A 25665-nucleotide genomic window follows, 5' to 3' on the forward strand; every position below is an offset into this window, starting at 1 on the left:
TGGCTACTCCAGCTTGTTTCTTAGGTCCATTTGCTTGGAATACAGTTTTTCAACCCTTTACTTTGAGGTAATGTATATCTTTATTGCTGAGGTGTGTTTCCTGTATGCAGCAGAATGATGGATCCTGTTTTCACATCCATTCTGTCAGCCTGTGTTTTTTTATTTGTGAGTTGAGGTCATTGACGTTAAGAGATATTAATGACCAGTGTTTGTTAGTTCTTTTTGTTTTCATGTTGTTGTTGGTAGAGTATGTGTGTGTCTGTGTTTTGGATTTGTGGATGTGGAGTTATTTATTTCCTGTGTTTTCCTGGGTGTAGCTAGCCTTCTTGGGTTGGAATTTTCCTTGTAGTACCTTCTGTAGGGATCGATTTGTGATTAGGTATTGATTAAATTTAGTTTTGTTATGGAATGGCTTGTTTTCACCATCTATGGTGATTGAAAGTTTTGCTGGGTATAATAGTGTGGCTTGGCATCGATGGTCTCTTAATGTTTGCATGACTTCTGTCTAGGCCCTTCTGGCTGTCATAGTCTCTGTGGGGAAGTCAGGTGTAATTTTGATGGGTTTGCCTTTATATGTGACTTGATCTTCTTCTCTGGCAGCTTTTAATATTATTTCTTTTTTTCTGTACACTTAATGTTTTAATTATTATGTACAGAGAGGATTTTATTTTCTGGTTTAATCTATTTGGAGTTCTGTAGGATTTTTGTATGCTAATGGGCATTTCTTTCTTTAGGTTGAGGAAGTTTTCTTCTATGATTTTGTTGAAAATGTTTTCTTGGCCTTGGAGCTTGGCATCTTCTCCTTCTTCTATTCCTATTATTCTTAGATTTGGCCTTTTTATAGTGTCCCAGATTTCTTGGGTGTTTTGTGTCAGCAACTTTTTAGTTTTAGCGTTTTCATTGACTGATGTACCGATAACTTCTATCATATCTTCCACACCTGAGATTCTGTCTTCCATCTCTTGTATTCAGTAAGTGTGGCTTGTGTCCGTAGATCCTGTTCTCTTCCCTACATTTTTCCACTCTAAGATTTCCCCAGCTTGTGCTTTCTTGGTTGCTTCTAATTCTCTCTTTAGGTCTTGAATAGTCTGATTCATTTCTTGCTCTCATTTGATTGAATTTTCTTGTGATTCTTTATAGGATTTCTTCAATTTCTTCATCTTTTTGAATGTATTTTACTGTAGTTCTTTACAGGATTTATTTAATTCCACCATCTTTTTAGATGTATTTTCCTGTAACTCTTTATAGGATTTGTCCACTTCCATCATTTCTTTGATCTCTTTGGATATATTTTCCTGCAGCTCTTTATAGGATTTATTCAATTCTGTCATCTCTTTGATCTCATTGGACGTATTTTCCTGTAGTTCTTTATAGGATTTATTCCATTCCTTCATCTGATTGCATGTATTTTCCTGTGTGTCTTTGAGTGATTTATTTTCTTCTTTCAAAGCTTCTATCATTTTCATCACCTTGGATTTAAAGTGTTCTTTTTGCATTTCATGGGTGTTCATATCTCCACAGGTTGCTGTGTTAGGATCACTGGTTTCCTGTGTTGTTATACGGCTCTCAGTTTTGTTGTTTGTCTTCTTGCACTGTCCTCTTTTCATCTGCTTGTCTCTGGTCTTAGCAGGCATAGTGGCTCCTCCAATGAGGTCGCTATCTGTGTCCCAGGTTCGCCAGGCAAATTGAGTACAAGTAAGGAGAACTTCAAGCCAAAACTTGTTTGCTACGGCTCCCCAGAGGCCTCCTTAGAATGTTGGACAGTAGGTGTGAGAGCCTGTGCCCAGCTCAGGGTTACCTGACTGTATTTCAGTTGGGTCAGGCAGATGAGGATTGAGCTGATATATTTCTTTTTTTATTGATTTATTCAGATTACAACTCAATTGTTACCCAATCACTTGTATCCCCCATTCATCCCTCCCTCCCACTTTCACCCTATTCCCCTCCCCTAGGTCATAGATATAGGGGGACCTCCTCCCCCACTATATGGTTATAGGCTATCAAGTCTCATCTTGGTAGCCTGCTTATTTTTTCTCTGAGCACCACCAGGCCTCCCCACCAAGGGGAGGTGGTCAAATATGGAGCACCAGAGTTCATGTCAGAGTCATTCCCTGCTCTCCACATAACTGTAGAAAACGTCCTGTCCATTGGATAGATCAGAGTAGGGGTTTAATGTTTGCTTCTTGTATTGTCCTTGGTTAATGCAAGAGTTTGACCAGACCCCCCCCCCGCCCCGGCCCTGATCAAACCCATCATGATGTTCTTTTTGTAGGTTTCTAGGACTCTATGGGTCCTTCTATTTTCCCATCTCCTATATTTCTCTTACCTAGAGTCTCAGTAGCATGTCCTCACATCTCATGGTAAGTGAAGACTTCCCTGGGACATGCCTTTTGGGCTAGTGTCCAATTATGAGTGAGTATATACCATGTGAGTCTTTCTGTTTCGGGGTTAACTCACTCATTATGATCATTCTAGTCCCATCCATTTGTCCACAAGTTTCGGGATTTCTTTTTTTTTTTTTTTTTTATAGCTGAGTACTATTCCACAATGTAAATGTACCACAGTTTCTTTATTCATTCTTCAACTGAGGGGCACTTAGGCTGTGTCCAGGTTCTGGCTATTATGAATAAGGCTGCTGTGAACATGGTTGAGAATATGTCCTTGTTGTGTGCTGGAGCATCTTCTGGGTGTAATCCAAGGAGTGGAATAGCTGGGTCTTGAGGAAGCCCTATTCTCAGTTTTCTGAGAAAGCACCAGATAGATTTCCAAAGTGGTTGTACTAGTTTGCATTCCCACCAGCAATGAAGGAGTGTTCCTCTTTCTTCACACCCTCGCGAGCATGTGGTGTCATTTAAGTTTTTTATCTTAGCCATTCTGATGGGTGTAAGATAAAATCTCAGAGTCATTTTGATTTGCATTTCCCTGATGATTAAAGATGTTGAGCATTTCTTTAAGTGTTTCTGAGCCATTTGATATTCCTCTGTTGAGAATTCTGTTTAGTTCATTTGATTACGGATTTTATTTGTTTCCTCCATTATAATCTTCATTACTGAGGATTTGAGGTCACTTTCTTGTAGTTTAATTGTGTTTGAGTTCTCAGGGTTGCTTTCTTTGGCATAGCTGGGATCTGGGGATACCGAGTTACTTTGGTTTTTGTTGTTTGTATTCTTATGCTGTCCTTTAGTCATCTTGTTATCTCTGATGTTCGGTGGTAGCTTCTGATGTCCTTCACTGGTCATTGAGAGTGGGTAGCCCGTGGGGCTTAGGGAGTTCTTCTCTGGACCTGGCAGGTGACCTGGTTTCTGCTCCAGGAAACTTTGTTCTACACCTTAAACTCCTAACTGGGTCAGCAGAGGTAGGCTTCTGCGTGAGCCTGTCATACTACTGAGGGCACTCAGACTAGCTGTGTTGGAGGCCGCTGTTTAATTTTGTGTCCTGGCCCCTCGGGTCAATCCAGCCTCTCCGAATCATGTAGGAGACACTGCCAGGCCGTGGGGACTGTGGTTTTATCTGCCCAATTGTCCAGGCCCAGACCACCGTGGTCCACAGACAGGTTCCTGGATCAGTCTAGATAGTGTGCCAGTCTATATTGTGCACCCTTGGCGGTTCAGACCATCTTCCAGGCCCTCAGGGCAGCCCAGCTTCCCCATGAGTGTGGGAGTCCCTGCAGGACCATGGGGACTGTCCTGGCTGTGTTCTATCAGCTCAATTTTTCAGGCACAGTCCACTGAGATTGGCTGCCTGGCTCTGGCCAGACCTGCCTGGACTGTGCATGCTGTTGCTGGGCACCGTGGGCTTCGCCACAGCCTGCAGGGCTCCTCGTGGACTGGACTGGGGTGGGTGGGGTGTCTGAGGACAGATTCACTTGTTTCCATGAGACTTCCAGGAGCTCTGCTGTTCCACTGCCAGCTGCAGTCCACAGGTGGGTTCTGTTCCAAAATCTGGAGAGTGGGTTCAAGTCCTCCTTGTTTTGTTGTTTGACCCAGGGCCAAACCCACCTGTGGTGTTCACTGTGCAGGATCCCACTCACCCAGTATTCTCCAGTTCTTGCAGCCTTTGGTTCACAGTCCAGTCTCCGGTCTCCGTGCGGTAGATCAGATACAGTATGTGATAGGCGCCGCCACCTTAGAACCTCAAGCTGATATATTTGTAAGCCCAAAGTTGCTCAGGAACCCTACAGTCCTTTCCAAGATGTCAGGGCTCTGCCTCTCTGCTGTGTTACAGATGGTACTCTGTGGCCCATTTTGGTAAGGCCAACAGAGAGACATTAGAGCTCCATGCTTCTCAGGAAACAGCAGTGAATGTGGAGTGTGGCCTGCACAAATCTCTGGTCTGTGACCTAGGTGGATCTGGACAATAGTCTGCAGGTGGGTAGTTGAGATCAAGGCCAGATGCTGCTAGCAAGATTGCAGTTAATGAGTAATGTGGCCCAAGCTGGTCTCTGCTCAGAGGGCTTGCCTTATGTCTTAGCTGTATCTTAGTGGTATGCTTGAGGTGGGTGTGCATATACAGACCAAGGCCCGAGTTGCTTGTAGGATGGCGGCTGGCTAATGTGGACTGTGGCTGGAGCTGGATTCAGCTGGGCCAGGCACAAGATTTGTTCCCAGCTAGTAGGCAGTTGTGAGTGTTGTAAGAGATCATGTCTCCAAGCTGCTCATATGTTCCACAGGCCCTCTTGGGATGGCAGGGGTATATTTATCTGCTCCATGACCCAGCCAGTCTAGGATGGCAAGGAGCTGGGGATCTGAGATAGCTCAGAGCTCAGAGGTACTTGGGTGCCCCACACTCTCTTCTCAGGAGGCAGCTAATGTGGATTGTATCCTGTTCCAGGATTAAGCTCTGCCTATTTTCTCCCTATCTGGATCCAGCAAGCAGTGGATGGATGTGGGGGGGGGGCGGGTAGGAGGAGTGAGAGCCCAGAGCTGCAAGTACATCCCACAGTTTTTCTGTCCAGAGTCCCACAAGCAGTAGCCAGTAGTGAGGACTCATAGCTGCAGGGATTTCCCACAGTCCTTCCCAAGATGGCAGCTAATGAGAGGTGTTCCCAGGGATATTTCCATGGATTAGCCAGATGGCCAGGGGCTGGACCCACCCATGGCCCACACAATTTGGATCCCTCACACCTGAGAATCAGAAGCACTGGTGTTTTGTAGTTCTCAGCATGGTCTTTAGGTCACTGTGCAGTCCTGTATTTCCTGCTAATCAGATGCAGTGTGCGATTGGTGCCACCATCTTGGAAAATCTTGTCATCATTCTTAAAGCACTATACAAACAAAACAAAACTTGCCTGAAAATTACATTCTGGGACCTAGAGAGATGGATCAGTGGCTCAGAGCATTTTCTGCTCTTCCAGAAGAACCAAGTTAGATTCCCAGCACCAGAGGGGCAGCTCACAACCAACTATAACTCCAATTCCAGGAGGTCTAGATGCCCCCTTCTGGCTTCCAAGAGTACTGCATGTGGGTCACAGACACATACAGGAAAACACCTATACCTATACAAATTATTTGTAGTAATACATTCTAAAGATAAATAATTTCAAATTAAAGAAATAATTTAATTTAGAACATAAGTCAAAAGTTGCCTCTAGATCTGATGGTTGAGTATGAATGAAAGCTATACAACCTTACACAGATGTTTTACTTTACTCCAAGCTTAAGGCAAATGAAATAGACAGGCCTGAAAGTGTTGGGATTTCAGCAGTTGCTATGATCAAAGTGACCACTATATTATTAGTGAATAGCTTTGAGAACAATAGGACGTGCTCTTGGCATTAATACCAGGAGAAAAGTAAAGGACTGTCCCTGGCAAAGCAGAATGAATGGCAGCTGGGGCCATAGCCAAGCAATCATCCACACCCTGTGTGACCTGGGAATGGCCTTGGACCCATGAACTCAGCACATGTGGTTTCCTGTAGAAGTTCAGGCCAAACTCCATTCGAGCCTAGGTGGCCCCACCTCACCATGCAGAGCTATTGGCAATGAATTGATAGCTACTGGGGAGGGAGAACCACTTTTCCTGAAGTTGTGGAAATGTAGTTGCCTGTGTCCCAGGGGATGGTACCACACCATTTGCACGTGCTTAGGGCCAACTGGACTTAACATGGGCTTTCCCCCCACTCCCTGGACAGTGTGTTATAAATATAAATAAGGGGCTGGGAAGATGGCTCAAGGGATAAGAACATGTGTTTCTTTCCCAGCACCTACATGCTGACTCACAAGCATCTGTAATTCAAGTCCCAGGGTATCCTACCTTATGTTCTGACCTCCATGGGAGCCAGGCATGCACATGGTGCACACATACACACAGGCAAAGCACCCTTATACATAAAAACAGTCAACTACTTAAAAATATAAATGGCTGGGCAGTGGTAGTGCACACCTTTAATTCCAGCACTCAGGAGGCAGAGGCAGGTGGATCTGAGTTCAAGGCCAACCTGGTCTACAGAGCAAGTTCCAGATCAGCCAGGGCTAAACAGAGAATATGTGTGTGTGTGTGTGTGTGTGTGTGTGTGTGTGTGTTTGTGTATGTGTGTTTGTGTGTATGTGTGTGTGTTTGTGTGTGTGTCTGTGTGTGTGTTTGTGTATATGTGTGTATGTGTGTGTGTTTGTGTGTGTGTGTTTGTGTGTGTGTTTTTGAGTGTGTCTGTGTGTGTGTCTGTGTGTTTGTGTGTGTGTCTGTGTGTGTGTTTGTGTGTGTGTGTCTGTGTGTGTGTTTGTGTGTGTGTCTGTGTGTGTCTCTTTGTGTGTCTTTGTGTGTGTGTGTTTGTGTATGTTTGTGTGTGTGTGTGTGTTTGTGTGTGTGTGTCTGTGTGTGTGTCTGTGTGTGTCTCTTTGTGTGTGTTTGTGTGTGTGTGTCTGTGTGTCTCTTTGTGTGTGTTTGTGTGTGTGTGTGTGTACATATGAAGAAGAAGACAGAGCTGAGAGGGAAACATGCTGCATGTTGGATCTGGGACAAGTAAGGTGAATGATTGGGATGTGGATCAAGAAAGAATGTAAACATGTAAAATTATCAATGATTAAATAAAAACATGTTTATTTTAAAATATCAAATAACAACGATTTGGGAGAACATGAACAGACAGGAAAAAAGACAGAGCAATGAAATACAGGTGAACTTAATGTAGAAGAAATGACGATTGTGGGGTGAGAAGGAATGATGGGAATTGAGTGGTGTGACGGAGGGGAGAGGACGAATAAGAACCAAGAATAAAGACAGATGTTTGACACTGCTGCAGCCGGAGCTCAGTGGCAGAGAACCACAACGCACGGTCAAGGTCCTAGGTTCAGCCAAGAGCCAGAGAAGAAGAAAGTGAAGAAGGGAGAGAAAAGGGGGATGGGAAACACATTGAAACTGTAAAAATCAAATATAAATTGTGGCTGCGGAGATGGCTTGATTGTGCTCTCGACTTACACAGGATCCAGGTTCTGCTCCCAGCACCCACATGTCTGCTCATAACTGGTTATAACTCCAGTTTCTATGGGGGAGCCAACGCTCTTTTGTCCCTCTGTAGGCACTAGGCATGTGCACTGTGTATATACATACAGACAGGCAAAACACTCATGTGCATAAAATTAAATAAATAATTCTAAATCCTTTTAATTAAAGATTAGTAGTTTGGTTTTTAGTGACAGAGAGAGAACAGTTGAGCCAGGAGGGAGAGAGAGAAGCACATGACTCCTGGGCACAAAAGAGCGAGAGAAAGGTTAAGAAGCGAAGTGTTAAACTATTGGAGAGAACTAAGTGACACTGGATGATACTTTCCACCTCAAGACAAAGGCCACAGCTCAGGCAAGCTGAGGGGTCTGAGAAGTACAGAGACAGGAAGAAATAGACAGGCCAAACAGAACAAAGGAGGGCACCAGAGACAGGGAGGAAAGGCCAGCAGAAGACAGGGTGGGGAAGCAGCTCTGCTGGGGGGTGGGGCTTAGCACACCTTCCTGCCACTCCCTACCTGCAGCTGAGTGGACTTTGACACCTCATCCTCCTGTTCCCTGTGCCTTTTTTCCAAAGATAAGTTTAATCAGTTGAAGGCCCAGGAACTATTGCTGTACTTCCTAGGCAGCACGAACTCACAGATTCTGTTTCTTCTTGAGAGGCGGTGAGGTGAGACTGAGCATCTCTTTACAATACTCCCCATGTAAGTTTTACTCCTCTTTATCACTCCCCCTCCTCTTCATTGGTCCGTCTCTAGCCCCCCCAGCTGAGAGTCTCTCTAACCTCTGCTTCCTGTTTCCTTTTCCTTTCTCAGAACCAGTTTCTGCCTTGGAGTCCTAGGCTTTAACATCTCAAATTAGCTTTGTTGATCCGCCATGGCGGGCCTACACATGACTACTCAACTGCTGGAGGAACTGACCTGCCCCATCTGCATGGATGTCCTACGAGACCCTGTCACCACTGATTGTGGGCACAACTTCTGCTTGCAGTGCATCAGTCAGGTGGGGAAAACATCAGAGACCATCCAGTGTCCCCTCTGCAAACTCTCTGTGAATAAGAACACGTTCAGGCCCAATAGGCTGTTGGCTAGTCTTACAGAGAAAATCCAAGCCATAGGTCCTGCTGAGATCCAACCAGAAGGGGAAGAGAGAAGATGTCAGAGGCACAAGGAAATTCTACATTACTTCTGTGAGGAGGATGGGGAGTTCCTCTGTGTGGTGTGTCGGGACTCCAAGATCCACAGATCCCACCATGTCACCTTGATGGATGAGGCTGCCCAGAACTACAAGGTAGGCACCTGGGCCCTTCAATGTCCCCAGCCCAGCAGAGCAGAGTCCCTGGAGACAGAGGAGCTGCTGCCTGCTCCAGCTGGTTGACAGCCACTGCTGCTCTCTTTGCACTTGAGTTGGCAGTTTGTAGCCAGGCCCAGAGGACATAAAACAGGGCCTGGGACATCCAGACAAGCCAGTGCTGTGTCTATCCCTGAGATCCATGCCCTGGCTGCTCCTGGCTTGGCCTCTCTGTGAGGCAGAGGAAATCTACCTTGTAAACAAGTGAGTGGCACTGACGAGGGGAAGTCTTTCCCCATAACACCAAGCACCATCCACATGGTCATCAGTAATGTTTTCTCAGAAAGTTCCATGTCCTCCTATTACTCCCTTGTCCAAGTGAGAGAAAAACAGGGGTCTGCTAATAATGAACTTCCCAAGAGGGAGAGCCTGACTGAAATGCCCTCTCCCTACAGGTACAGATTGAGTCCCAGGCCCAGGATTTGCAGCAAAAGGACAAGGAAATAATTGAAGAGAAAAAGCAAGGTGATGGGGCAATTCAGGTGTTCTTGGTAAGAAACATTCCAAACATGTTCCAGGACACTGAGGTGTCTCTGCTGAAAGTCCTACCCTTCCTTGTTCCTCCAAGTGGGAACAAAGTCTTGCTGTCATGGTGGCTAGGGGCAGGGCAGAGGGTGTGGTATCTGACCTGTGCCCCTGGGCTGTGCTAGCTGCTGCCAGGGTGCTGCACCAATGGAGCAGGAGGTCTGCCCCTCCTGCCACAGCAGACTGTGGAAAAAACATACTCACTCTTTCTAAGTAGAGCCTTACATGGTTTAAAAAAAAAAAAAAAAAAAAGACCGAGACTATGACACCAGCAGACATACATTCCACCTGATTTTTTTTTGCATTTTAAAAAAGGTTTATTTTAATTATTTTTGTATATGGTTTTATGTGTGCGTCTTGGTGAGTGAAAGTCATTATGTGCAGATATGGCAGAAACCAGAAGAACTGGTGTTATAGGCATTTGTGAGCTGCCCTAGGTAGGTGCTAGGATCTGAATTCAGGTGTTCTGGAAGAGCATTTTTAACTTCCCAGCCAACCCTCTGGGTCCTGTTAATTTGGTTGGTTGGTTGTGGTACTCTTCTGGGCCATGTGGCTCTTTTCCTATTTCATGGTGATTCCAGGCCCCCCACTTCCTCTCCTCCTCCTCCTCCTTCTCCTTCTCCTTCTCCTTCTCCTTCTCCTCTCTCTCTCTCTCTCTCTCTCTCTCTCTCTCTCTCTCTCTCTCTCTCTCTCTCTCTCTCTGTCTCTCCCCTTTAAGACCAATGAGGCATTTCTATCAATTTGCCTGCCCAGGCATGTCAGCTTTTTATTGGTCCAATAGGAATAAGTTTGTCATATTAAAAGACAGCAAACAGTAATTAGCATCCAAATACATCAGTCCAATGAAGGAGAGATAAACATGTTTTTTGTTTAGACCACAAATGGGGCATGAGAAAAAGACTTGTGAGAGAGCAGGTGATGTTTATCCCCTTAGAAGTCAAACTACCATGTGGGTGAGATTGGTTATTAACCAGCTGAAAAACATCCTTGAATGAATTCTGAGAGGAGGTATATATAGGGGCCAAAAGCAAGAGGCAGGGCCTTTGGAGACTTGGGATAGTTTTGGCTGTTCATCTCTCCACTTTGAGATGCTCCTAGAGAGAACCGCTTGAGGGAAGGCCTCAGGGCCCGGCTCCAGCTGAGGCTCTGGGTTCTGGTTACTCCAGGTTCCAACAGAAGAAATCCTGCTGATTGTGCCAGGAGAATCTTTCCTCGGAACTGATATCATTACCATTTCTTTATTGTATTATTTAATCCTATTTTCTTATTGTTTAGGTTAGTTGAGTTTTAAGTGAGATACTCCCGGTTAACAAGTTCATAATAAAATATATTTGCCAAGAAAATTGAGCATACAAGTGGCACCCAACATGCTCTGAGCTTCATGGGTAACTTAACTTGTAATGTTGTGGAGGAAGATAATGATTTTCAAGAGATAGTAATGCTTTTTCGGGGTGTCAGCAAAATATCAGGTGCTATTACAACGTCCTTTCTTGCCTTATACCTAGACAGAATCTTTTGCTTTTCCTTGGTCTTTTTACTGTATGACATAGTTTAAAAGACTGGAAGAAAGACTGATAAGATGCAAAAACCAGAATGGCCAGAAAATTGTATCCTTCTGGAAAAGATGTCAGAGTTGGCTGTATGACTAGAAAATTTGAAGGTCGAGCGTTGAAGCAAATAGAAAACAAATTGCACCGTTGATAAAGGAGAAAGCCTGGTAACTAAGAACAAGTATTTCCCACAATAGCTGCCCCACCCTGCTCCATGGGCCAGGTGGTCAGAGCACCAGTGTGTGGAAGGGAGCAGAGAGAAATGGGAAGCCAGAGAGGCTATAAACACACACACACACACACACACACACACACACACACACAGACACAGACACACGCACACACACACACACACACACACACACACACAGGAACAGGAGAGCAAAAACTAAAGGGTCTCTGGAGCAAAATGTTCCCATAGAGGAACTCCCCTCCAGAGTCACATCATCACCATCGGCTTTTCCAGTTACTGTAAGATGCGTGCCTGCTCAGAATGATGCTGAGGGTTAGGATGAAATGTCATGGAGTCCAATAGATAAGTTAGATTTGAAAAATTTTAAGGAATCTACTGTCAGGTGTGGACTACATTCCATTTTTGTCAAAGAAATGTTGAACAACTTGGCCACACCGCATGGCCTTGTCCCCTAAGATTGGAAAATTTGGTTTCAGCCGTATTAGAAGCTGTGCAATGGTTATCGTGGTGGCGAAAGGAGGCAAAGAAAGTAGAACAAGAAAACAGGAGAAGGGAGAGAAATGTCAGTAAAGAGAAGTTACTTGGTGAAGGGCGATATGCTGACTTAAGACAACAAGTCCAATATGATGATACGGTGATCAAACAATGTCATGCTGCAGTCTTAGGAGCTTGAGACATGATGGAGGAACCTGGTAAGATAACCATTCTATTTACTAATATAGTTCAAGGGCCTGGGGAAGCTTCACAGAATTTTTGCAGAGATTGGGATCAGTGCTAGATAGAGCAATAGCAGATGTGGACACTAAACAGGCACTGAAACTCCTTATAGCACATGAGAATGCTAACATGGAATGTAAGTGGGTAATTAGATCCTTAAAGCATTGAGGAGCTCCATTACATGAATGGGTAAGAGAAGCAGTTAATATTAGCTCTCCAGAACATCAAAACAATACAGTAGGTCAAACTATGGCCCGAGGTCCCAGATATCACAGCACTCGGTGTTTTAAGTGCAGCAGACTTGGTCATGTTCAAAGAAACTGTAAGGTTAAAAGTTTCAGACCTCAAAATAACAGGTGCACTCAATGTGGGGGTAAATGATACTTGTAGGGCAGAAAACAGAGCATGTGGCCATAATGATATACAAGGTGCCAAGACTTCCAGGGTATTGTAGCCAATGTGGCAAAGGAAAACATTGGGCTAGAGATTGTCAACCCATAAAAGATGTGCAAGGTAATATCTTACCTGAGGGAAATGTCAGGAGGGGCTCATTGGCTCATAGCCCTACCACCAACAATACAAGCAGAATTCCTCAGGCCAGTGCAGAAGTAACAGACTCACAAGAAAACGGGAATTAGGTATTAGTGACATAATGCATGCTGCTGAAGGCAGCGCAGCCTTGGATCTGGCCTCAGATACATCTATTACATTATCTCCACAGGTTGACTGTTACAAACTGATTACTGGTGTTTAGTGCCCTTTGCCTTTAGGGACAGTAGGAATGGTTCTGGGAAGAAGTGGGCCAACTTTTCAAGGTCTTATTTTGCATCCTGGTATTATAGATGGGGATTGTAAAGAGGAAATAAAAGCCATGGCATGTGTAAAGAAGGAAATCAGAATTAATGCAGGGATTAGAATTGCTCAGCTATTACTGCTTCCCTGTATTAAGGGCAAAGCCACTCCAGTAGAATAGGTGCATTTGGAAATACAAGGAAATGTGTGTTCTGGCAAACAATGGTTAAAGATCAGAGACTTAAATTAATAATACAAATGAAAGGTGTTGAATTACAAGTTTTGGTGGATACTGATGCGGACATCATGAATATTTCAAACAAGTATTGGAATCCAAGTTGACCACTTCCAAAGGTTTATACAGAAATTATAGGGATTGGTGAATTATCTCAAATACAACAAAGCATACGGTGATTTAAGTGTGTGGGACCAGCATGGCAGACAGGGAAGCTGAGACCCTATGTGGCTGACATACCCACAAATCTATGGGGAAAGGATCTCATACAACAATGGGGTACTCTGATGAATACTCCTGCAATTACAGAGATAAATAATGATGAAGCTAGGGGAGAAATGGCGCATGCTTCTGGGGAAGGTATTAAAAGGAATAATCAGGAGAAACCGCAAGCTGTGCCCATTGTCCAAACTCAGACAGGTATTGAGTTTCCAAATTTATGAAAGGGGCCCCTGCTGATGTACCAACAGCCTTGCCCCTAAAATGGATTTCAAACAGCCCTGTGTGCCAAGAGCAGTGGCCCTTAACAAAAGAAAAATTGCAGGTGCTTCATCATTTAGTACAAGAACAACTGGAGGCCGAACATATAGAGGAGTCTGCTAGCCCTTGGAATTCCTGTGTTTATGGTAAAAAAAAAAAAAAAAAAAAAAAAAAAAAAAAAAAAAAAAAAAAAAATTCAGGCCGCTGGAGGATGATAACAGACTTGAGAGCAGCAAATAAGGTAATCCAACCCATGGGTCATTTACAGCCTGGAATTCCTTCCCTGTTACCTAAGTCTCGGCCTATAGCAGTAATCTATTTAAAATATTGGTTTTTTGCTTGTTTGTTTTTGTTTGTTTGTTACAATACTTTTGTATGAGAAGGATAGGGAAAGGTTTGCTTTTTCAGTACCTACACTGAGCATTGTGGTCCAATGAAGAGATGCCATTGGAAGGTGCTCCCACAGAGAATGTTGAATAGCACTGCTTTATGTGAAAATTTCATTCAAAGACAATTAGAGATACTTTGTAAGCAGTTTACTCAATCTATCGTTTATCATTACGTGGATACTATTCTGTTGGCTGATTCTGATTCAGAGAGTTTAGAAAAAATTTTTAAAGAAGTACAAAACATTCGGCCATGCTGGGGATTACAAATTGTTGTAGAAAAAAAATAGAAAGAAGAGATTCAATTATGTATTTAGGTTATAAAATAACTGAATAAAAATTAGACCCCAAAAAGTACAGATCCATAGAGATCAGTTGCAAACACTAAATGATTTTCAAAAATTAATGGGAGAAATTAACTGGTTAAGGCCTGCAATTGGACTAGCTACCTGTGACTTAAGTAAGTCATTTCAAATGTTACAAGGAGATTCATATTAAAACAGTCCAAGGTGTCTAACAGCTGAAGCAGAAAAGAAGTTAATTTTGGTAAAGGAAAAACTGCAAAAGGCATATGTGAATAGAATTGATCCAAAACTTGGTTGCATTCTGGTTATTTTGCCTTCAAAACATTCACTTACTGGGCTCCTTATGCAAAGGGAAGATAGAATTATGGAATGTGTTTTTCTAGCAAATAAACAAAGTAAGAAGTTGAAGACATATATCGAAAAAATTTCTGAGTTGGTTACAAAGGGAGGAATATGATTGCATCAGCTATCAGAGACAGACCTGGAGGGAATTGTGGTGCCTCTCACTACTCCAGAAATCATGTCACTATGGGTAATTAATGAAGATTGGCAAAGAGCTTGTAGTAACTATTTTGGAGAAATTAATAACAAATACCTGAAAAGCAAACACATATAATTCATGAAGAAAGCTAATTGGATTCTTTCAAGTATTGTAAAGAGGACACCAATACCAGGAGCACCCACCTTCTACATGGATGCAAATAAGATGGGTATGGCTGCTTGTAAGTCTGATAAAATGACTAAGGTGATCAAACGCCGGTTTACTTCCATCCAAAATTCAGAATTATATGCCATCCTTATGGCACTGTTAGATTTTCCCGAATCTCTTAATATAACCACTGACTCTCAGTATGCAGAAAGAGTCATTCTGCATATAGAAACTGCTGAATTTACTCCTGATAACTCTGAATTAGCTACACTATTTAAAAAACTGCAACAGGCCATCCAAAGTAGAACCTAACCCTTGTCTGTTACTCATATTCGATCCCATACAGGTTTACCAGGTCCACTGGGACAAGGAAATGGGAAGTCGACCAACTATTAATAGGAAATGTGCTCAAAGCCTCAAATTTTCATGAGAAACATCATGTTAATGTTAAGGGTTTGAAGAAAAGGTTCCCTATCACTTGGCAACAAGCCAGAGAAATAATTAATAGGTGTCCTACGCTTTCATTGTATAATCAAAACCCTTTACCTGCTGGAGTTAACCCTAGGGGTACAAAAAGGGATGAAACCTGGCAGATGGATGTGTTTCATTTTGCAGAATTTGTGAAACTAAAATGTGGACATCAAACTATCAATACCTATTCAGGATTTAGATGGGCAACTGCCTAGTTCTGAACAGGCTGATTGTGAAATTACTTCTTTATTGGAAATAATGGCAATTATGGGAATAGCTGCACAAATAAAAACTGATAATGCTCCTGCATATGTGTCCCTTAAGATGAAAAAATTCTTTATATGTTATAATATTAAACATATTACTGGTATACCACACAATCCAACAGGGCAGAGCAAATAGTACCTTAAAGGAGATGCTTATTAAACAAAATGGAAGGGTAAAGACCCCCAGAGACAGATTAAATAATGGTTTGTTGACTTTAAGTTTTCTTAGTGTTGGTGATGAAGAGACAACAGCAGCTGAGAGACACTGGGTTATAGAAGAAACTGAGAAATTAGGACAAACAATGCACTATAAAGACGTATCGAGTGTGGACTGGAAACCTGCAAAAGTTTTGAGGTGGGGCCAGAGCTATGTCTATATTTCTACAGAGAGTGAAAAAATATGGTTGCTGACAAAATTTATAAAGATTAGATCTGACCGGAAATACCTCTTAGTACATAATACATGAATATGTCGGTACAGCAAAGGAATAATAAGGGATGCCTGGTCCTTATAACATGAATTTCCTTCTTACAGTCTGGAGACTACGGCTCAAACATGTGTAACCTCAATGGCTTACACCTGCTCAAACACAGGGCAGATGTTTATCTTTAAATAATTTGTACACCTTGAATATATATATATATATATATATATATATATATATATATATATATGGTTTTTTAAAAAACAAAACAAAACACTTTAGACATTAAGATAAGAATCAGTAGCATAGGAGAGATAGTGGAATAATTTCTTAAAGATTGTTAACCACAAATGGACTGACTAGTTATTGTAAATGTGACTTACTGGATAATTCTTATAATTATTTGTTGTATGTGGCTTATTTTATTTAATAGAAAGGGGGAGAAGAGAGATGAACATGTTTGTTGTTTAAATCACACGGGGGGATGAGAAAAACACTTGTGAGAGAGCAGGTGATGTTTATCCCCTTAAAAGTCAAACCACCGTGTGGGGGAGATGGGCTGTTAACCAGCTGAAAAACATCCTTGAATGAATTCTGAGAGGAGGTATAAATCTGAGCCCAAAACAGGAGGCTGGGCCTTTGGAGACTTGGGATAGTTCTGGCTGTTCATCCCTCCACTTCAAGATGCTCCTAGAGAGAACTGCTTGAGGGAAGGCTTCAGGGCTCCGGCTCCAGCTGAGGTTCCTAGTTCTGGTTACTCCAGGTTACAGCAGAAAAAAAATCCTGCTGACTACGCCAGGGGAATCATTCCTCAGAACTGATATCATTATGGTTTTGTTAATGTATTCTTTAATCTCCTTTTTTTATTGTTTAGGTTAGTTGGATTATAAGTGAGCTACTCTCGGTTAACGAGTTCGTAGTAAAATATATTTGCTAAGAACATTGAGCCTATGGACCAACCTCCAGCAAGGCAATTAAGCTGAAAACACTTATTTGTTTCTCTTTGTTTATTTCTTTGTTTGTTTGTTTATGCTTTTGTCCCACTGACATTTAACACTATCTTTTATTTATTTATTTTTAGATCTAATTTCATTGGCATAATGCTTTGCCTACGTGTGTGTAGGCACATGCCTGGTACACAGGCAGATCAGAGAGAGCATCAGATCACCTGGTTTGGAGTTAAGATGGCTGTGAGCCACCCTGTGGGTTCTGGGAATTGAATCTGAATCCTTTGCAAGAGCAACAGGAGCTCTAAACCACTGAGATTCTCTCCATCCTCTAGACACAGCATCTTATGTGGCCCAAGCTAGAAATCGCTATGTACAAAAGAGCAGCCTCCAGCTGCTGATCCATTACAGGGCTGTAACAGCAGGCCCCGTGTGTGCAATGCTGGGGACTGAACCCAGGGCCTCATGCATGCTAGGCAAGCTCTCTATCAACTGAACTACATAGCCCAAGCCTATTTGTTTGTTTGTTTGTTTTTACCGAATTTTATTTTATTTTATTTTAAATTTTAATTTTATTAATTTATTCAGATTACAACTCACTTGTTATCCCATCACTTGTATCCTCCCATTTCTCCCTCCCTCCTGCTTTCACCCTATTCCCCTCCTCTAGGTCTATGACTGACGGGGTCCTCCTCCCCCACTGTATGGTCATAGGCTATCAAGTCTCATCTTGGTAGCCTGCTTATTCTTTCTTTGAGTGCCACCAGGCCTCCCCACCAAGGGGAGGTGGTCCAACCCTGGGTTTTCGATGGTGATGTTCTCTGTTTGTTTGTTTGTTCAGACAATGGCTCAAGCAGCGCACGATGGCCTAAGATAGAGGCTGGCCTTGACCTCCTGGCTCCCTGCCTGCACTCCCAAGTGCTGAGATTGCATAGCTGTGCCCAGCACATGTAGCTAATGTCCTGAAAGACAAATAAAAGCATCCAGCCTAAATCTGCGAATACAGGAAGTGACTTGGTCTCCTTGCCTCCCCTTCTCCCTCCCCCAGCAAGCTGTTCTAAACTGATCTGGGTTTAATCTTTAAATGCATTTAAAGAGTGAATGGTGCCAGGTGGTGGTACATGCCCCAAATTCCAGCCCTTAGGAGGCAGAGACAGCTGGATCTTTATGACTTCAAGGCCAGCTTGTTGTAGGTAGTGAATTCCAGGCTACCCAGGGCTATAGAGTGGGATTTTGCCAATGAATAAACAATAGTGCATACGGGGCTGAAAGCAGGCATGGAGGGGCTGGAGAGATGGCTCAGTAGTTGAGAATGCCACCTGCTCTTCCTAAGATCCTGAGTTCAATTCCCAGCAACCACATGGTGGCTCACAACCATCTATAACAAGATATGATACCCTCTTCTGCAGATAAAGCACTCATATGCAATAAATAAAATAAATAAATCTTTTTTTTTAAAGAAGGCATGGAGGACCCCTCTCATGCCCACCTCATCTCTACATTTCTTCCCTTGTCCCAGGCCCAGGTGCAGCTGGAGAAACTGAAGATCCATGAGGAATTCAAGCACCTGCATCAGAGACTGGATGAGGAAAAGAGTTTCCTCCTGTCCAGGCTGGACTGGCTGGGGATGCAGGGAGCTAAGCACATGGGACAGTATGACAGTGTGATTGAGCAGCAGCTCACCTCCCTCAGGGAGCTCACTGAGTCCCTGAAAAGTAGGATGGAAGCACCATACATAGAGCTACTAACGGTGAGTCCTTTGGTTGGGAGCAGTTTTCCCCCACCCCACCCCCCATTTTCTCTCTCTTTCTCTCTCCCTCTCTCTCTCTCTGCCTAAATCGAAATTGTGAGAGTTCCTGTTTCTCCCTGAAAAGATGTAACAGTAAGACACTTTTTTGTGTTTGGGGAGCTTCATCCCATATGTGACCTTGTCTTTCTTACTTGAAGCTCCCACTTTGACAAAGCTCCTCTCCAGGGATTAGAGGGAAGCCTCGCTCCAGTCATGTTGTGTCTGACATAATGCTCTGTCCTTTGCTAATGCATTTCCACCCTAAGTCCCAGTGTTCACCACGCCCTTTCTCCTAGTGAGCTCATGTATGAAGTGTTGTTGTTGTTTTAAATATCTGCTTTCCTGAACTAATCTACCAACTGCTGCTCTTCTTCATGTAATCCAGCAGTTCTCAATTTATGGGTTGCGGAACCCTTTGTCGGGGCAGAGCGTCCAACAACCTTTTGACAGTGGTCACCGAAGACCATTAGAAATATCAGCCGGAGAGATGGCTCAGAGGTTAAGAGCACTATCTGCTCTCCCAAAGGTCCTGAGCTCAATTCCCAGTAACCACATGGTAGCTCACACCTATCTATAATGAGATCTGGTGCCCTCTTCTGGCCTGCAGGAGTATGTGCAGGCAGAGCACTGTATACTAAATAAATAAATAGATCTTTAAAAAATATCAGATATTTACAGCTCAATTCATATCAGTAACAAATTCACAGTTACGAAGTAGCAACAAAATTCATGGTTGGGGGTCACCACAACATTAGGAGCTGGATTAAAGGGTCCCAGCATTAGGAAGGTCAATAACAAACCCCTTCATAACTCAGGACACTGAGGCAAGATGACTGTGTCTAGTCCAAGGCTAACATGAGCGAAGATCAAGACACAGTCTGAAACAGCTGGGCATGCTCTCTCACACCTGTATTGTAGCACTGCAGAGATAGGGGAGTTCCTGTATCACTAGAGTTCAAGGCTACCCAGGATGGACACACACACACACACACACACACACACACACACACACACACACCAAACAAGCACACACATACATGCATACAAAAACACACACACACACACACACACACACACACACACACACACACACACACGGGAGGGGAGGAGTAAGAGAAATGAACAGTATTTTGTTTCTGCCTCTCAGGAAGCTCTGAAATTGTTCTCTCTTTCTTTTCCAGGACGTCAAAGGCGTCTTGAGCAGGTATGATGGGCATCCCACGTGCACTGTGCTTCCTGGTTCACTCACACACACAACAGTCAACATATGTCCCAGTGTGTTCACAGCCCCCAGGAACTCAACTATAAACTATTTAGGCTGCAGGTGGGGAGGTCCAAAGTGTCCACAGCACAGGTGGCTTCTGGGTAAAGGCTCTGCTCTTTTCTCCAAGCACCCAGCTTCTTTCCCAGCTCCCCCTGCACATTCCCCTTGATTCAGTGGGTGAGTCTTGGGTTTCCTGCGCTGCCTCCCTGGCCCCTTTCCCTTCCCTGCATCCATCTCCATCTTCACTTCCACATTTCCTCAGGTGTGATCTCACTCAGCCCTGTACTCCCAGACCTGGGCTCCTGACACTCAGCTCACTGGGTCTAGACTGTATTTCCCACTCTGCCTCCCACCCCAGGAACCCATCCCACAGGCCCTTCCTGCCCACACTCTGCCCCCCTGAACTCACCTCTCAGTTCAATATATCTTCCCAGGAGTAAGGAATTTCAGTTTTTCAAGCCAAGCCCAGTTCCTGTGGACCTGGAGAGAAAAATCAGTAAAGCAAAAGCGAGACTCAAGTCCCTCACAGAGAGCCTGAAGGAATTCAAAGGTGAGGGGTGGCTGTCACCTCCTGTGTTTTCCTGCCTCAGGGTTCCCTCCATCACCTCAGACACTGCCTGAAGTCACTGGTGCCAGCCCTGAGCCTCCCAGGAGCCAGGCTGAGTGCTGAGCACTTTCCAAGCATTCTTACCCAGGAATGTACCCTGCTGTGCTGTAGCAGGGCTCCCCAGGGGTTAATGCAGTGCTAAGGGTGGAGCCCATGTACCCCTGGGCACAGAATATAGCATTCTCCTGTTGTGTAGGTAAAGAATATACATTGACTGTGAAAGACATAATATCAAAATAGATGTAAAATGCAATAATGAAAAACAAAAGTAAACAGAAATACAGCAATTTAAAATTTGGGGACTGCATCTGACCATTTTGCCCAGGATAGCCTCTTTCTGAAGATAGGCCTTCTGAGTAGCTAGGACTATAATACTCAGCACTGTGCCCAGAAAGCAGTAACTTTTATTCTACATGCTGAAATAATAATCTTTGTTTTTAAATTCTGAGCTACCCATTTATTTTCTTAAAGTTTTATTTATTTGTATGGATGTTTTATGTGCATTTACCATATGCATGCCTGGTGCCCATGAAAGTCAGAAGAGAGTGTTAGATTTCCTGGGATTGAAACATCGGAGGGTAATGGGAAATGAACCTGGGTCCACTGATTAAAAACACTGAGTTTCACCTCTGAGCCATCACTACAGCCCCCTTTTTATTTTCTTTTGAGACACCGTGTGAATAGCCCAGACTCTGAAACTCACCATATACTGTGAAACTGTGTAAAAGTTGTCATCCTCCTGTCTCAGCTTCCTGCATGTCAACATGCCCTGGTCTTTTCTGTTTTCAAAATGGCATGTAGAAAATTCGCAATTTAGTGGTTCATGTTTGTTGCTCCTCATGGGTTTGCTCTGCACAGAGCTGCACTAGAGGCTACTGTGGGGAGGGCCTAGGGCAGCTCTCCCTCTTGGTGTCTTCTTGGTTCACTGAGACTAGGAGAGAAATTCCAGTCCCACGTCTCCCAGCATCTGCAATCAGAGCCTCACTGTGTGGTCGGGATTCCTTGCTTATTCATCACCTGTGGACTCTCCATTTTCTTCACTCTCTCCTCACAGACAACCTGAAGGATGAAGGGAAGAGAGATAAAATGGCATTCCTGGACAGCCTGAATAAAGAGGAAATGGAATACTGTAAGTGTGTGCTGATCTGCTGTTTGAGGAAAGTGAGAGGGAGGGTCCTCTCCTTAGTGGGAGATTGAGGAAGGCCCCATGTTTGTGAACACCAATGAAGAACAAGCTTCTAGAATTGTCTTATTACATTAAATTTAGATAATCATGACACAGTGACACTCTCACTAATTAAAAGATCTTCAGAATGAATGAAAATATCTAAATTTGTCTCTTCATCGCATAAAGCCCAGGTGGAGGCAGCTCAGTCTGTGGCTGGAGCTGCGAACAGGACTCTGCTGGCTCAGCACAGCAGACACACTGGCCTGTGTGGTGATGTCATCTGACACAAAGGGCCTGTGATGATGTCATCTGAGGTGGTTCAGTTATGAGGGTAGCTAGGGTAAAAGTCAGGTTCAGCCGCCAATCCCCAGTATGACTTTTCATTTGTAACTTCTTGTTATCAACCTAATGTTCATTTTCTCTCTCCAATTTTTAGGGTCCATGTCACAGAAGAATAAGTCAGAGTTGCCCAGCTCAGGTAGGATTCCTGCTTGGCACATGGGTCTTCTTGTAGGGAAGCAAAGGACCTCCAGGTCAGCAGGTTCTTTCCCAGCTCTGACAGCAGGGGAGAGAGAGACCAGTCCCCAGGAAGAGCTGCCGAATCAGCAGAGCACCCTTCATGGATGACAGCTCTCAGTTCCCCTGAGAGATACAGAAATAAGGAAAGAACAGAAAGCTGAGTAAAAGAGAGATGATGGGGGAGAGAGAGAGAGGAAGGGCTGTGTGACTGTACACATACTGAAGGGCCAGATATGGCCGTCATATGGTGAGAAGAAGGCTTCTCATCTGCCTCTTCTTCTGAAACTATGCCTTCCCTGGGAAAGGCTTAGCCTCCCTCAAGGGACCCCTGATGTGCTAGCCCCATGCTGTGTGGTCCATGTCCCCACTGCAGCCTATGGAGCTCAGCAGTGCCTGTTGCTCTACTGACCTCTCCTTTCTCCTTTGCTGTCCCTCAAATGACAACAAGCCAATAAAACTGGGGCCATCTAATGCCCAGCTCTATTGCCTCCCCTTGCACTCTGAGGTGTCCTTTATGGGGCAGCCAGACATTTGGTATTGCCCTGGAACAAAGCACAGCCCTTTACTCCAGGTTCCTAGAGGTGGAGCTGGCTGTGAGCCTGGGCTCTGTGCATACCATGTCAACCTCTCAGTGACACTCAGTTGTCTTACTAAAGAGTTGCGGGAGGTGTGGGCTGCTCTTCCTGATGTTGCACTTTTCCTCTATTTTTTTCTCTTTAAATATTTTCTTTACTTGTTTGTTATAGTGTGTGTATATATGTCTTCATGTGCATGTGTGTGTATACAAGTACATGTGTGCGTGCATGTGTGCGTGTGTGTGTGTGTGTGTGTGTGCGCACAATGGAGGTGAGGCCCACAGTGTGCAGGTCAGAGGTCTATTTGTGAAGATTGTTCTCTATCTCTGTCTCTGTCTCTGTCTCTGTCTCTGTCTGTCTGTCTGTCTGTCTGTCTGTCTGTCTCTCTCTCTCTCTCTCTCTCTCTCTCTCTCTCTCTCTCTCTCTCCCGCGCGCGCGCGCGCGTGTGTGTGTGTGTGTGTGTGTGTGTGTGTGTGTACATGTGGCTATGTGCGGACATCCAGGACAACATGGGGGAGTTAGCCTCCCACTATGTGGGTTTCAGGACTGAAATCATGTATCAGGCTTGGGAGCAAGTGCCTTACCTACTGAGTCAGCTCCCTGGCCCCAAGGGCTCCATTTTAGAAACTCTGTGTTAGTCTTGACCTCTCATAATAGCCCCAATTGTTTGCCATTTGAGAACCAAGAAATAGGGAAATGGAGAAGCTATGGCCTCACTGTTACAATATCCAAATGACTCAGGGCCTCTTTGTGAAGTCATTTTTACTATGATCTGCAGGAGTGTACCTCTGTGCCCACAGAACAGTCCCTCATAAAATTAGGGGTAACTTTGAGAATTGGGGATGGAGAGATGGGAGAGGTATTGGGAGAGAAGTGTAGGGAATATGGAAGGTGGCCCACATCTACAATTCCTGCACTAGGGAGGCTCAACCTGGATGATGAGAGGTTCAAGATCATCTTAGCTACACAGCGGGTTTCAGCCCCACTTCGGTTACCTGAAAGATCTTCTCAGAAAGCCAAAACAAACAGGCAGGAGTCAAAACTTTTCTGAAAACATGGGATGGGATTTTACAGAGAAATTCTCCCTCCAGCTGCTCCCTGAGGAGCTCAAAGGTGGAGACTGGAGGGCTTGACATGAGCCTATCCATCTTTTCTCTTCTTTATCTTCCCACAGTCCCTGTGACTCTGGACATGGCCTCAGCTGACCCAGACCTCACCTTTTCTCAGGATCTAAAGAAAGTGACCTTGTACATGGTTGGCAGAGCAGCTTCAAATAAGCAGGCAAAACCTCGACCATTCTACCCTTTCCACACTGTGAGGGGTTCCCCAGGCCTCTCCTCAGGACACCAGGTGTGGGAGGCAGAAATCCATGGGCCCTCTGGTGGGACAAGCATTGTGGGTGTGGCCACAGAGTCAGCTCTAGGGCTTCAGAGTCAGAGCTCCAGTGCACAGAGCTGCATATGGGCACTGAGGGTCTCATCCTCAAGATGCCAGCCGTTCACCAATTGCAATGCCCTGGAAAGTATCCAGGTCAGTCTTCAGAAAGTGGGCGTCTACGTGGATTATGACTGTGGGAGAGTCGTATTCTATGATGCCATCACCAGGAAACACATCTATACTTTCCAAACTTCCTTTGATGGGCAGATCTTCCCCCTTTTAGGGCTTCAATCTGCCCCCAGCCATATTACTCTGAGTCCCTAGAGTTGATCTCTTGTGGGTCCCTCAATTTAAGGTGATGAAATGCAAGTGTCAGGAATGAAGCTTGGCCCTACTGGGGCACTATACACACCCTACACACTCCTGATGTTTCCTCTTTCCTCAGTAGACAGTCACATACCCTAAACACTAGATACAAGGTTTTTCAGTGCCATACTTTGTAGCAGGACCTCATCAACATGCATGGAAAGATCTCGCCATGCTGAAGAATTCAGGTCAACCAGAGTTAGGCAGAATGCAGCCATACTATACCTTTATTAAAGATCTATGCCAAGGTGAGACAAGTTAAGAAAATTTTCCACTGCTATATCCCATTGCTTCCACCCCACCCACTCGGAACCCACTAGCTCAAGATAGTTCCCAGAATAACCACACCTTCATGCCCACCCCATCTCACCCTAACATGTGCTAAGGCCAATGGCCTCCAGGCTGACCCCCTTCTTCTCCAGGCTGCTCCCTCACTCCTTCCCATGCTCCATTCAAACTATTCCATCTGCTTAGAGGTTAATTTTGTTAGGCATTTAGATTTACATTAACTGCTGTGCTGAATTATGCAACAGTTTAAACCCACTGCTTTTGGCTACCTGGGGTCCTTCAACTCTTCTGAGCTTCATGGACCGTGATGCGTTGGCTCAATTAAAATTCCTTTGCTTTCAATACCATTCTTGAAACCAGAAACACATGTAATGCACATTCAACTCTTTTGTGTTTTGAAATTTAGTCTCAGGTTGCACTTTAGATGTGTTTTCCTCCTTTTGTGTTGTTGCAGATTCTCCCACTGAAGGTGGGTGTGCCCCGTTATCACTCTAGTGTAGCCATTTTGTTTTAAGTTTCCATCTTGATGTTTAAGGTGAAATTAGGTTCAAGTTTCAGGCTCTGCTTTCCAATGATTATGTCTCTATGGTTTCATTCCTCAAACTTTGTATAATTTGTTACCTGGACACTTTGTAAAGTTCCAACTGCAGAACAAATCAAATCAAAGGCCAATTAGAGAAGATTTGTCTAGCTAGTCAAAATGATGAAGTGCTGCCCTCCCTTTGATACTGGGTGGCTATATAGTAGCAGTTTGTTTCCTACCCCTGGCTACCATTTTGTTACCTGCCTGTTACTTAGTTACAGATTTTCTTTATTTCTTTTTACAATTTTTTATTAAATATTTTTACATATACATTTGCATTATTATATATATATACAATAAACTACCTATAGCAGGAAGAACCATGAAACAATAAAGAATTATATAAATTTTACATTCATAGTGTTTTGGGTATTTGTATTTGGCAGCCTTGAGAAAACATCT

The 25665-nt window shown here is 44.0% G+C and overlaps 1 protein-coding gene across 1 annotated transcript; it reads left to right on the top strand.

Moving 5' to 3' along the window:
- The first annotated feature begins 8312 nt into the window (after positions 1-8312).
- On the top strand, positions 8313-24350 carry LOC127195976 (E3 ubiquitin-protein ligase TRIM31-like). Its single transcript, XM_051153622.1, has 8 exons — positions 8313-8726; positions 9182-9277; positions 18247-18477; positions 19698-19720; positions 20215-20330; positions 21442-21516; positions 21992-22033; positions 23824-24350. Exons 1-8 carry the CDS (start codon positions 8313-8315, stop codon positions 24348-24350), a joined length of 1524 nt encoding a protein of 507 aa, XP_051009579.1.
- Positions 24351-25665: the final 1315 nt, after the last annotated feature.

This window comes from Acomys russatus, chromosome 11 (genome assembly GCF_903995435.1).
Source record: "Acomys russatus chromosome 11, mAcoRus1.1, whole genome shotgun sequence".
Lineage (NCBI taxonomy): Eukaryota > Metazoa > Chordata > Mammalia > Rodentia > Muridae > Acomys > Acomys russatus.